Source organism: Enoplosus armatus, chromosome 10 (genome assembly GCF_043641665.1).
Source record: "Enoplosus armatus isolate fEnoArm2 chromosome 10, fEnoArm2.hap1, whole genome shotgun sequence".
NCBI classification, from domain to species: Eukaryota; Metazoa; Chordata; class Actinopteri; order Centrarchiformes; family Enoplosidae; genus Enoplosus; species Enoplosus armatus.
Genome location: NC_092189.1, coordinates 15,801,974 through 15,816,459, shown reverse-complemented (window position 1 = coordinate 15,816,459; position 14,486 = coordinate 15,801,974). Strand labels below are relative to the sequence as shown.

The following is a 14,486-nucleotide window of genomic DNA, read 5'->3' as shown; positions in this document are numbered from 1 at the left end:
GATAGTGAGTGGTGGCAGAGGAAGAGGAGGAGAGAGAGATAGGAAGAGAGAGAGAGAGAGAGAGAGAGAGGACAGTCATGCACTTACTAGCAGACACCCACACACAATTTCTCAGCAGAAACTCACACACACACACACACACTTTCTCACATACGCTGCATGCACATCGGAGGACCTGCTCTGTAGCCACTGTGTTTGTGACGGGCTCGTTGTGCCAAGATGCCTTCCTGTGGCTGGCTGTTGGCTCTATCTCTGGCAGCACTAACAGGTAAAAAAAGTTCCTCTTTATCCTCACTGATCTGTGTGTGTGTGTGTGTGTGTGTGTGTGTGTGTGTGTGTGTGTGTGTGTCAAGTCTCTGCTCTCTGTGTGAAGACTTTTATTGAGCTACTGTACCACAACCAGTATTTCTATATGTTCACGGTGATGACAGGAGCTGTGAAGTGTGTGTAAAATGTAAAAACACATCATATGTAAGAGTTTGATTGTGTGACGCTGTTAAAACACTCATCTAAATTTATGCTGCTTTCTAATCTTGAATGGGAGCACCAGTACTGTCAAATTTCCCCCCGGGGATCAACAAAGTATTTCTGATTCTGATTCTGATTCTGATCTGCTCTTTCCGTGCCGGCTGGTTTACTCATTGGGATTTCTTTGCATGAAATTAGTCTTGGAATGAGAAAACAGCTCTGTCTGTGTCTCTAAACATGGACATGATTAAACTACACAATCATTACTCTTATTGGACAAGTTGTGCTTAATGTAATTGATATCATCTTTGTTTTGTTTTTTTACACAGCTGCCTTGTTTGGTCTCTGATCTTGTCCTGTGTCTGTTTCTTTGACTGACCCAGTCTTTTTGTCCAAGTTTTTGTCCTCATAAATCCTGAGCTTTGAGTTGCATTGATTCCACAGATTGCTCCGACAGTCACAGTGTCGGAAAAGATTCAGCACGATAAGTCATCAAGAGCTGCACTTTTACGCTTATCTGAGTGTTACTTTCCAAGGTCTCTTGTCAGCATTCGCTTCTTGTTTCAGGAAACACTGTTGGTGTGGCTGCATTCGAGCGAACTGAGAGGAACTGCTCTCTGTCCCCACCGGTAAGATCAACTTGTGAATGGAAGCACTGTGATTTTTTTCAACAAATTAAGTCATGAAATTGACCTCAGAGAAGTCACACAGTATTTTTTTTTTTCCTATCATGAAACATGTTCCATGAGTTTTACACAGTTACAGTTAATGATTGCTGCACATGCACTACAGTTAATGATTACAGTGGGAGATACAGAAAGGGATGAATCAGCAATTCTTCAGGTTTTAATTAAATCTGACGACTTTTCACACTCTCTGTCTGTCTCTCTCTCCCTTTGTGTGCGTGTGTTTGTGTGTGTGTGTTACAGTACCTCCCCAGCACAGCAGTAAACACCACTCACCGGCTGCAGGAGTTACGAGAGCGAATGCTTCCCTTGAATATCTCTGCCTACATTATCCCTGGCACTGACGCTCACCTGGTACATCGGCTGTCCATCATAATTTTAATTCATCTGGGTTTAAACTGTGTGTGTGTGTGTGTGTGTGAGAGAGAGAGAGAGATGCTAACCTGCTCTGTCTCTCTCTCAGAGTGAGTATATTGCACCACGTGATGCCAGGATGGCCTTCATGACTGGCTTTACAGGCTCCGCAGGTACAATCCTCTCCTGCCTGTTGTCTTCTCTGCCTCCTCCTCTTCTTCATCCTCCTCCTCTTCTTCATCCTCTTCCCCATGACTCACCCCCCCCCCCCCCCACCGCGTCTGAGTGCCGCCGTCATGCAGCTCTTCTTCTTTCATCCCACATCCTCACCATACAGCCTGCTCCTGGTTCATTTAGTTTCATCGTTTTCAGTCACTGCATCATTGCATCTTCTCATTCATCAGCGCTCTCCTTCGCAGAGCAACTTGACCGTTAAATCACGAGATCTATTTTCACGCAACACTGGTGAACAGAATTAATGATCTTACATATTTCTGTACTCAGCTGTTGCTCGGATGAAAGCATAAGAAGACAGATGACAATTCAGAAAAGTGCTGTTTACACCAGGGCAAACCTATGACAAACTCCATAAAGAAAAGTCATATTTTCTGGGCCTCCATTAAGAATCAGACATGCAGAATTTAGATTCAGGGATCTACTCAGCTGTTGCTGCTTAAGTGTCTCATGTGAGGGTACAACAGTGGAATGATAATGTAAGCCCTGATTATGAATCCACCACACATCTATCTCCTCAGTGTTTCTTCTTAACCTTCCTGTTTCTCCCCATACGCATATATTTCTCAAGATTAGCTGTCCCATCACGCGTTGTTCCAAGTCAACTCTGACATTTATAGGCGTTTGTAATTCACTGTCTCGGCCGCCCTCTCCATAACACAGCTGCTGTCCTGCCTCTCCCCAGGCACTGCCGTAGTCACTCAGACCAAGGCCGCTCTGTGGACAGACAGCCGCTACTGGGTTCAAGCTGAGAGACAGATGGACTGCAACTGGGAGCTGGAAAAAGATGGTAGGGGTGGTCATATTGTGATGACTTGTTATGACAACGCAGGACACATGGATGCCGATCAAATATTTGTGGTTTTGATGATCTGGTCTAAAAATAGACAAATGCAGCATCTATTATTACAGGATTTACATGGTAGAAATAGTTCACCAACAAACTGAAGTCACTGCGTGTTTTGTCTTGTAGAAACACTTTAACGCTGAACATATGATGCTGATGATTTGTAAAGCACAAAATGTCACACACAGCAGCAATTTATGACTTGTATTGACAACTATCAACTAGGATTTGTACTGTGACAAAGAGAGCTCAACCCACGGTAACTTGTAAGAAACAACGCAAGTTCATTTTAATTTTAGCATTCTGATTGTATTGGATATTATTGGGGATATTGGATACACCTTTAGCCGTTTCAAAGCCTGTGTAGCCAAAGTCTGATGTATCTTATTCCTCTGTGCCACAGACCTCCATTGTTGTCCATAAGTGAACACAAAATAATACTGTTGCACTGGATGACATGTTCCTTTGTTACGATGAACAAGGCCACTGTGGTTTATCTTGAGTTGATCCCACATACATTGCCCAGGTGCTGTAAATACTCACTGGAGGGTATTCATACGCTGCTGAAAATAGTCCCCAACAAATGCACTACTCATGTTTGAGTAATGTTTGCTAAATACAGTGCAAATACAGTGTTTTAGGAAATTATTTAGCCCTTTTAAAGTTTTAAAAGATGTACGTCCTCAGTAGGAACAGATGTGTTTGAGGCTGAGAGCCACAGACAGGGTAGCAAAGTCAAAAAGTTTTGAGAGGTGGACTAACGCATCGTTAGTTTTGGTCTTTTCATGGGATTTGCTGACAATAACAAATACATCGAATAACGGCAGCATTATTCTTTAAGATGCATTGCGCTTTCTGGGCGTGTGTAGATTTGTGACTTTAGCCTTTACTGTAATTACACAATATATCTCACACTGTACTTACACTACTTTATACGATGCACCTGTACAATATAATGTACCTTCATTGCTGTAACAATCACACAACATTGTATTTTGTTTTTTAAATCATTTTTGTATGCATTCACACGGGGACTCATTCATAGCATCTTGTAACAAAATATGGACCAGAAAGTGACCTTTAACTGCCTGTAAATGTAATCATTTATATCTTTGCATGTCATTCATTGCTCTACAAAAGCATGAATGTAAATTATAATTAAATAAATAATTATAATTAAAAAAAGAAACATAAATTAAACTATGATGCGTAATCAGTTTTTATTGTAGTTTATGGATATTGTTTAATCTTTTGTTACAAAGTAATTTGTGCTCATTTGATTTAAATTACATCTAATTGGCAAAAACCAAACTATTGCTGTGATGTATCACAATATTCAGCACAGGCAGGCCACTAGATTTATTCTGTCACATCCTCTAAAGTCAATAATAGCTTGACTACAGTCTGTCATGTGTGATGTTCCCCAGTGTCCATCAGCAGCGTAGCAGAGTGGCTCCTCTCTGAGGTTCCACCAGGAGGCGAGATCGGCTTTGATCCCTTCCTCTTCTCCCTCAGTAAGTCTCGATTTTCCATCCCTCCTGCCAGTCAAGGTTAACATCAATAAAGTGCTCGCCCAAGTAGATGGAAAATTATTGATGGAGCCTCCAGACGCCGTGCAGACTGTTTACTTGCAATTGATTCGGTTCAGTGTGTGTAATGATCTGCAATTTCCTCCATTAGAAACGCAGGAGGACTACAGCATCAGTCTGGAGTCGAGCAATCGCAGCCTCAAGTCCATCCCCGCTAACCTGGTCGACAAAGTGTGGAAGGAAAGACCGCCCATCCCACCTGACAGCCTCACCCGCCTGCCCGACAGAGTCATACGTGGGTTTCCTTATATGTGTGTATGTGTCTGTACTGTACACACACACACACACACACACACTGCAGTCTGCTGGTCTGCCTGTGTGGTGCCCCCCTATCTATGTGCTGATAAATACATGCAAATAGACAGCAATAAGCGGCTCCACAAACACAGCAATAAACAGCCATGTTTTTATGGCTGGCTGACAGATCAAATACTAACTTTTGAGTCGATGGAGAAGCCTCCGGATAAGGAAGTTGTCTGGACGCCCATGGGCCTTATTAGTCTTTATGGTCGGAGAATAGACAAATGGAAGAAATGGAGAGCATCATAAACCTAATGGTCTCTGTGTGTGTGTGTGTGTGTGTGTGTGTGTGTGTGTGTGCCTGTGTGTGTGTGTGTGTGTGTCTATACATTTGACTGCAATCTGGAAAAAAAAGCCTCCCCTACAGTGTTTTGAGTTGTTTATAAATGCTGTCTCATAGTTTGGATGTGAAAGCTTGGCAGTCTGAGTAGAGTCCATAAAGTGATGAGCAGTCTGCAGATGACAGGAATGCCAAAGAAAAGGACCAAGTTACTGGAAAAGCACTGATGTGTGTCTGCACTTAGTAGGATGCATCACATTTACAGAGGGCACTAAAGCTGCACTAATCAATGTTTTTATACGAATAATGTGTAAAGTGACGAACTCACAGAGAATTATGACCCGACTATGTGGTTCCCCGCAGCTCTAAGGAGCAATTTAGTGTCTTTCAGGTCATTGTTTGTCATTTACAACTTTACTGTTTTGCTTCACTTTCACCGCTCTCATCTGCCTTGCAAGCAAAAGCTCTCTATGAACCCACTGTACGCTACGTGTTCAGCACCAAACAGCAGACAGACACCGTTAGCAACTAGCTGGTCAACATAGTGGAGCATTTAGCAGCTTAAAGGCCAAATATTTCCCTTAAGATTTGGTGGAGACCAAAACAGAGCTAAAAAAGAGAGACTATATTGGACTTATACTCATCAGGTGGACACAAACATGACTCCGAATGATTTATAATGTTGCTCTGTGTCTGCTGGGTGTGTAAATAGGCAACTGCATAATAACAAGTTGACCATATCTTTAATATAAGGTGATAATATGTGAGTGTTGTGTTTTCAGCTTGTTGCGCTGCCCTCTAATGGCCAAAAAAATCTATTAACGCAGCTTCAATAAGACTTACGGTGAAGATAGATAACACTGGGGAACAATTTGAAAAAAAAATTCTGTTGAGTTAGATTTTTATGCTGATTAAAACTAAAATTGGCATGCTGATTCCAAAATTGCAGTCAGTTTTTTTCTAGCACATCAAGTTTTTTCTCCACAGCTTACCCTCCAGATAAGCAAAATTCCACTGATTAGCTGTAGTAAGACTTGCCAGCTGATTACGATTGGACTCATCTACAGCTACGTGGCAACTTGTTTGTGCAGTCACAATTGAGACAGTGCGGTGAGAGGTGTGTGCAGCTCCCAATAGGTCAGTACTATCACACACATATCTGTTAAGTACAGTATTTTTCATATTTTTTAAGAAAACGGGGATCCTATAGTTCAAAAACTTGACATGATAGAGAAAAACTGAGATCAGTTTTGGATTCCGCACCCAAAAATTTGTTAAAAACAGCTGTCAGACCTAACTCAACAAAAATTGTGTTCCCCAGTGTAATAAGTGTTTATTGTCATGTGGATGTGGATAAATAAAAAATGTAAGTAAGTAAAATGTGCGTGTTTGCAGAAAGGTCCTGGCAGATGAAAGTGGAGCACATAAGGAATCAGATAAGGGACAATCCATACAGACCAACAGCTCTCCTGCTGTCAGCACTGGATGAAACAGCCTGTAAGTAACTCAGACTGTGACAAGCTGTTCAAACATGTTTCAATAAATCACATTGCTGAATTCACTGAAAAATATGTTGATATGAGCATCATAAAAATGCATCACAGCTACTCTAAATGTGAATGTATTCCTTGCAGTTTATAATATTTTCTACTTCAACATTCAGTTTTGTCACATTCATTGTAGCTCTTCACCGCCACAGAAACAGAATTTGATTTCCCATCAAGACAACTGATTAAGAGTTTTAATATAAGTTTTAAACAAAGTTAAATGTGAAGAACTACATTCTGTTATTAGAATCACTGCAAAAAGAAAAAAATATCAGATTATTTTAAACAAAGTATGTACAGTATTGCCTTCAGAGAAGGTGCAAATACAAAAAGTATAATGTAACCAAAAAAATGTTTGAATTATCACCGGTAATGAAAAGAAGACGCTGAACCATGTAACAACCAGACTAATGATGATTTGAAAATACACAACATGTTCAAAAATAGATTAGTAAACCCAAGTGGATTTACAGTTTGCAACACGATACAATGTCTTTTATAATAAAACTGTAGCCTGAGGAGTTGCACTCTGATGTGAAGGATTATGGAAGGAATACAGGAATCATCTTTGCATGACAAGGATATAAGAAACAGACTATAAAAAGATGTTCAAAAAGGCAAAAGACACATAGAAAGATTTAATTTTAAAATAAAGGTTGATAATTCTCTGTCCACTGAAATGTATAATACTGATTTTCTGTATGTACACTGGACTTCAGTTCAGCACATCAAATTCAAAAGCATCTTTCTTATAACCCACACAAGAGCACCACTGAGCCTCAGACGTTTCCTGACTTCTGATTTCAGAATTAGCGAGTCTGGTTTCAATGGCAGGGACACAGAAAAAGTCACATTCGTCAGAGATGAACATTAGATGTAAACTCAGGTTAGATGCAGGAGATGATGTCAATGAATGTGTGAGCTGCTGCTGCTGCTGACAATCAGGGGTGGTGTATATTTTTGATTTCTAGGGCTGTTCAATATGCGCGGCAACGACATCCCATACAATCCCTTCTTCTACTCCTACACGCTGCTCACAATGGATGAAATCTGGTAAGTCCATTTTTCAGGGATTACACGTGAGATTTCTTTCTTTCTGTTCTTTTGATTCCCATCACTTATACTAGAATATAAGAGCAACATCTTATACTGTCCCTTCTACCACATCTCCACATCTGCAGGCTCTTTCTCCACATGGACAGACTGACAGAGGAATTGAAGGCGTACCTGAACGCCTCATGCATCGGGTCCCTCTGTGTGCAGCTAAAAAGCTACAACACCGTCTTAGATCATCTGAAGACGTATGTGGCCCAGCCTGGGGTTAAAGTGTGGATCGGCACAGAGTACACAAACTACGCACTTTATGAGATCATTACACCAGAGGTATTTTATTTCATTATAGACACTGTACTGCATAATTTTGTTCTTTGTTAGTGTTATATGATTATATTTTCATCTTGAATGAGATGCACTTTGTACATACAGTATAACAATCTGTTTGAATTGCTGTATCTTATCATGAAGGCAGCTGTAGTGAGTCACCACTTGGTGGATGCTCCTGGGATAAATACTTTTGATGCGTGTTGTGGACAAAATCCAAGTTTTTAAAACTGCACTAATCAATATTTTTTATATAAACAATGGATCAATGATGTGAAAGGGTTCACTCATGGAGAAGAACCCACAAAGATTTAAAAAGGTCTACCCTCCTTCTTGTGGGTGGTAAATGAAAGGCCTCTCCAGGAATAACCAGTATTATTATTATTATTGTTTTTCTGCATCATGTAGGACAAACTAATGACAAGCTCCTACTCTCCTGTGTTGACGACTAAAGCAGTGAAAGATGACACAGAGCAGCGAATCTTGAGGGATGCTCACGTACGTCATCTGCACACTCAAGTTATACACAAGCACCCCACCGTGTACATGCACACGTGAACACCTCTAATGAGAACATGCAAGATACCAGAATGTGAGTCCACTATCACTCCAGGGATTCATTAACCAGTCCTCACTGTCTGACTGACTGGTGGGACATTTATGAATCGTTTTCATTTAGAGCTTGAACACTTCAGTGAACACACGCCCTGATACATTTATTACCGCCTGAACAGCCTTGCAACATGTCGTGTGACTTGTCAATCTGTATGTCTTGTGTTGGTGTGATTGATGCTGAGACTCTCCTGGTCAGCATGTCGTTGTGGCTCTGCGTAGGTGCGGGACGCAGTCGCAGTCATCCAGCTGCTGATGTGGCTGGAGAAGGCAGTGCCAGAGGGGATGGAAACTGAGCTGACTGCCTCCGACTATGTCAATAAATGTCGCAGGTGAGTGCACGCGGAAATACATGAGGAGAACTGTGAGTTGCACTCACTTCATAGCTGACTTTCATAGCTAATATAAACATGATTACAGCAAACAGAGCGACAGCAGAGGCCCCAGCTTTGAGACAATCTCTGCAAGTGGACCCAATGCTGCACTTGCCCATTACAGGTAAGATTTACTCATAGTCTTCCTTTTCTTCTTTTTCATTTAAATTATACATGTATATAAATACCTCCTCTTTGTCTTTAGCTTACAACATCCTTAAAGGACCATAGCTGTGGTTTGGTGATGTGGTTCTTTACATTGCTGCTTAACCTTTTTCAAAGCACACCATAAGTTTTAAACTGATCTGTCTACCTCTTCTCGTTGGTGTGTTCAAGGATGCTCAGACATCCAAGATTTGAGAGTCGACTGCAGACAATCATCGCATTCATGTCCACAAACAATAAGCAAAACATGAACACTGCAAAAAAAAAGTTTAATTAAAGGATTAGACTGGCGATGAACTATATTACTGTTATTGTCAACAAATCCCACAGAAGACAAAAAACACATAATCCCACAATCATTTTTCTGCTGTATTAATACCCTCTAGTGCACCAAATGTGTACTTATCCACAGCAGAAAATAGTACCTAACAAATACACTATTTACTGTTATAACGTTTGCTAAATGCTAAAGCGCTGAGCTGGAAATTACTGGGCCTTTTTTTTCAAGTGAAACTTTGTATGTTAAGATTTACAAATTCAGTAGGATGGATAGGGAAGCCAAAAAGCCTTCAGAGGGAGCATTCTGGGGAAGATGCTGACCATACAATCGCAATGTCATCAGTTCGAATCAGGCTGGAGACCTTTGTTTATTGCCACCCCCCCTCTCTCAACACTCATTTCTTGTGAGCTCTCCACTGGACGCTACATTATAAAGGCAAAAAGTACCTCCAAAAATTACTTGAATAAATGGAGAACAAAAGCCACCAGATAAGAAATCAATCAACAAATTCAAGGCATGCTTTAGAAAATGGTCAGCAGTAATGTGATTATTTGTAGCTACTGGGCTAAAACTGTTAAAACACCGGTATGGTCCTTTAAGTGTGCTACAAACTGCAGCGCTACTATTATTTCTTGTTTTTCTGTGTTGCAGCCCGACAGAAGAAACGAGTCGGAGGTTGACGGTTGATGAGATGTACCTGGTGGACTCTGGTGGCCAGTATCTGTGAGTAAAAACGCACTCTGCTTGCAGACTCTTCCAGTTTCATTTCTCATCACTTGCATCTGAAATGAGTCATCATGTCTCTCACTACTATCAGAGACGGGACCACTGACATCACTCGGACAGTTCACTGGGGAACTCCCACAGCAATGCAGAAGGTAACACACAGATATTATAATGAAAGTGTGAATGTTTGAAGGGATATTTACATTTTATCTGTCAAAACACGAGATGGCTTATCATCCACACTGCAATTTTTCTGTATCTCTGCTCCGCTATAGAAACATTTTTTCTTTGTTGGCATGATCATATAAGCCAGAAACGTTTGCCTATGAAAAGCTTTGCAGTAATCAATAAAAACATTTAATGCCACACAATTTCCCTGTCATTAACTACATGTCTGACTTCACAGGAGGCCTTCACTCGAGTGCTCATGGGAAACATTGAGATATCTCGAACCATCTTTCCCTCAGGGACAAGAGGTGGGAATGAACATATTTAGAATGACATTTATAATGATTCTACCTTGAAACATTTCTTAGTTTCACCACTAGAGGACACTGTTTCCCCACTGGCCAATGTTTTGTGAGACTTTTTTGAGTGGATGAATTACAGTAAAGTATCTGCAGCAGGATGTTTGATTCAGCTCTCACCTGTTTATGTAAAGGTGTAAACATGGAGATGCTGGGTCGCCGGGCATTGTGGGAGGTTGGCCTGAACTATGGCCACGGCACGGGTCACGGTGTTGGGAACTACTTTGGAGTTCATGAGTGTATGTTCTGTTTTTATTTTCCATAATTTTTTTTACATGAATCCATCCTACTAAAACAGAATTCAAAGTTAGATTTCAGTGATCTGTAATGCCTAAAAGCATCATGATTACGATGCCCAAGAGGCTGTTTTACATCAAATCGAACTTGCTGCTGTTGGGCTGCTACTACAGTTAACGAGAGTGATAAAATTAATAAGCTGGCAAGCAATTTGCATGTTTGAGAACACATTTCATTTTGCAATGCAACCACTTGTGTGACCAAATACACTTGAACAAAAGCAGCTGAGGTCTTTTATTTGATTGAAAAAGACAACCAGTCCCTTTTTCTTTTTCACTCCCTGAAGAAATCACAAAAAGCAGTCACATTAATCACACAATATATATATATAATTAGATAATAGATAATTTAATAGAGACATTTAATAGAGAGAGGAAACATAAGATAGAACTATTCTCATTCGAGGTTGCAGGAAAATGTGAATTGATATCTGGGTACAGAAAAAAAACCCAGTTTGTAACTTAAATGAAACAGCTAACAATGGAAGTATAAAAATGAATGTACACAAATTAGTGCTTTTAAGGTTTGTTTTCACTTTCATTTGTATTTTAATTTTTTAATCATGTCATATTTTTCCAGGGCCAGTTGGCTTTCAGGGCAACAACATCCCCTTCAGAGAAGGCATGTTCACGTCTATAGGTGAGACTTTATTTCCTTTTTCAAAATAAATCAACACCCCCTGAAGAAAACACAACATTATGATCAATTTAAATGAATGAACTGATGATGATTTTTCTTTAAGAACCTGGATACTACAAGGAGAATGACTTTGGCATCCGGATTGAAGACGTTGCTGTGATTGTACCTGTACATACAAAGGTAGATACAGAGTGGTTGACCAAAACAGAGATTTATTGATAAGCTAGAATTATGTCAGTGGTTTCTTGCTTTTAATGCATGATATAAGTAACGTCAAGGCGATTTATTTTCTTTCCCTCAGTATGGTCACAACTACCTGACCTTTGACACTGTGTCGCTGGTTCCATATGACAGAAAGTTGATTGACACTTCCCTCCTCAGCTCAGAACAGGTAAGAAATACTATTTAACTTCATAATCAACTGTATATTGAGAAGTTAGTGGAAGTTCACCATCACTTGTATTTTTAAAAGGAGGTGCTAAAATGCTTAGCCAACACATTAAATAAAAGCCCAGTAACAAGCTATAATGTAAGTTTACTTCCCCAAAGAGTTTCTTGTAATTTGTGAATACCTTTCAGTGTGACATCAACCAAGTCGTTCGTTTTGCTGCTTTACAAGTGCTGGTTTCCTCTTAAAATCCCCCTTTACACTTCAGGTCGCAGCTTCTCTGCAACACATATGTAAAAACATTATTTGTGAAAACAAAACCTTGTGTGAAATCAACTACTGTGCTTTGTTTCTTTTTATTTATATAATATTTAAGATTTTACAAAAAAGAACATTAAGAACCTATGTACATTTACTCAGTACTGTACAATTTTGAGGTACTTTACATTTTATGCTACTTTATACTTCTACTCCACTACATTTTAGAGGGAAATATTGTACTAGTTGCTGGTTACTTTACCTTTTTGGCTCGTGGCCCCTTACAAAAAAAAGCAGCCCTGGTTGGGGTTCCTTGTCACATTTCAGGTGTCTCTGTGTTGTCAGCAGTTCCTCCAAAGAGACATTTCCCCTCTGAACTTCTCAGATGGTTTCATTTAAATATTAGTTTGAGGCCCAATGAGGAAAAAGTATCCACTATTTCACTAAAACTCAAAGGCCTGGCGCCTACGTTGGGAACCACTGAACTAAAATACCAGTATACAGCTGCATACAAAGAAGTTAAATTTAGCTGCACCTCAACTAGCTGCAACAAAAAACTGCTTCTTTGACACTGATGCAAAAGCTTTAACAATTTAGCAATGTCATACATAATAATATGTCTGCAGAACAATTACTTTCATTTTGATAAATAAAGTACATTTGGGGGGTAATACTACCTGTACGTTTGCTTAATTTTGGGTGAGTTTGGGTGCAGAACCGTTACTTGTAATGGAGTATTTTTACATTTTTTTTACCTTAAGTAAACCATATTAGTACTTCTTCCACAACTGTCAGCATCGAAGAAGATGTGACCAAGTGGCAGAATGTAGGCACAGAACAAAAGTGGTTTACTCCTAATTTGGTTCATCTAATTTATCTGGAATATTAAACCAAGATACTTGTTTTCTTACCTTTCCTCCCTCCAGCTTCAGTGGCTGAATAAATACTATGAGATGATCCGGAGGCTGGTGGGTCCTGAACTGGACAAACAGGGACTACGCGAGGAGAAGGACTGGATGCTCAAAAACACAGAGCCCTTCATGGAGTCTGGATCTTCTGCATCTGTCTGTTCCTCCTCGCTGACGCTCACCGCTCTGGCCGTTGCTCTCCTCCACAACATCGTCTGAGCATCTTCATCTCTCTTGCACTCACTCCATTCACAGCAGACTTGCACACTAATGTTACCCCTATGCAGTCTCTATTGAGCAGCTATACCAGGTTGAGAGATGCACTGCAATTTAGCATTCTTTTAATTGAAGGATGTATTTGTTTAATTATTTAGTGGCTGATATTGTGGTGTTCAAAGTTGATCTTTTCTGTGATTCTTGATGTTTTAGCTTTTTGGTTTTTAATCTGGACATTTGTATGACCAGCTGATATAATTTCTATTTTATTAAAGTAACACTGTTAAAAATAAAGGTGTGGACTTGAGTCATGAATCTGATTATTTTTCGATTTGACAAAATCATAAAAAACTTGTAACTTGGCTTTGACCCACTCCTAAAAACACAGTGCCATAGCACCACTAGTGGTAAAAGATAATTCACAGGGTACCTTTAAGTACTGCACTTCAGTGCAACTTTAGGTACTTCCTCAGGTACATATTCTGCTACATTAGACTTCTCCACCATTACATTTCAGAGGGACCCGCCACCAACGTTACATTTATCTGACAGCTACATTTAAAACATCATCAGTTTATAAAATATGATGCATTCTCATTGATTACCTTGTCCAAGAGTATATAAAGTAGTAGTAGTATAAAGTAGTATATAAACTACAACATCAAAATACCCAAAGATTAAAAAGTATGTTATGAAAATTGTTCAGCGAATCAAAGCTTCATTTTCCTGACAAGGCTGCCAGTACTTTGAATCAATCTGACGGCAGCCAATCATCTTGTGGGCCGGAGGGAGAGGTGCGTTTGGCAATGCTCACCAGCAGACAGACAAAATGACACCCCGCATTATCACGTTTGGCTTTACTTCATAGACTACGCCGTGGTAAATAAAAAACGGACAGCAACAACTTCCTTGCGGCTGCACGAAGAGCGGTAAGTTGATGCTAACATTAATATTCTTTAAGCTAGCTAAGAGCGAACGTTAGCGAAAGACTTGTTCTGGTTGCCATGGTCAGTTGCCAGGTAACCAGCGGAAACTCCAGGAAGCTACTGCTCCCACAGTATGAAATACAGGGTCACAAATTGGGCGAAACATTGTGACCTTATATTAGATAAGAAAGGTTTGATAGCACAAATATTAGTGTATAGCTCTGTAGAGCCACGACACTTACTTCCTCTAGAGGAGCAGTAGGAGGCAAATGGCTGGCCGTTGGATAAATCTGTCAACAATCAACAAATATATTTGGCCCCCTGACGAAGGGTGAAGCCTTTCTTAGTTGACATCAAAAATTGCACATGATTCCTCTTCATGAATCCACAAACAATGTCTCATGTAAATCCCAATAAATGCGACCTTGTAACATCTAATGCTGCCCCACATCAGGCTATTTGAGCAGCACATGGTCTAAGTGAAG

The 14,486-nt window shown here is 40.1% G+C and overlaps 1 protein-coding gene across 1 annotated transcript; it reads left to right on the top strand.

Moving 5' to 3' along the window:
* Positions 1-219: 219 nt before the first annotated feature.
* On the top strand, positions 220-13,300 carry xpnpep2 (X-prolyl aminopeptidase (aminopeptidase P) 2, membrane-bound). The gene is made up of 21 exons (XM_070913328.1): positions 220-268; positions 1,036-1,097; positions 1,398-1,508; positions 1,618-1,681; positions 2,428-2,532; positions 4,017-4,103; positions 4,270-4,413; positions 6,154-6,255; positions 7,277-7,358; positions 7,487-7,688; positions 8,094-8,183; positions 8,520-8,629; positions 8,718-8,795; positions 9,768-9,839; positions 9,934-9,994; positions 10,249-10,318; positions 10,504-10,608; positions 11,246-11,305; positions 11,409-11,485; positions 11,607-11,696; positions 12,878-13,300. Exons 1-21 carry the CDS (start codon positions 220-222, stop codon positions 13,076-13,078), a joined length of 2,022 nt encoding a protein of 673 aa, XP_070769429.1. The 3' UTR covers positions 13,079-13,300.
* Positions 13,301-14,486: the final 1,186 nt, after the last annotated feature.

Excerpts from the sequence above, each read along its gene's own strand:
- xpnpep2 (XM_070913328.1), top strand. The coding sequence starts at position 220 with ATGCCTTCCTGTGGCTGGCTGTTGGCTCTATCTCTGGCAGCACTAACA. Across the intron at positions 6,256-7,276 it reads AGCACTGGATGAAACAGCCT|GGCTGTTCAATATGCGCGGC; the intron begins GTAAGTAACTCA and ends TTTGATTTCTAG. Across the intron at positions 7,359-7,486 it reads CTCACAATGGATGAAATCTG|GCTCTTTCTCCACATGGACA; the intron begins GTAAGTCCATTT and ends CCACATCTGCAG.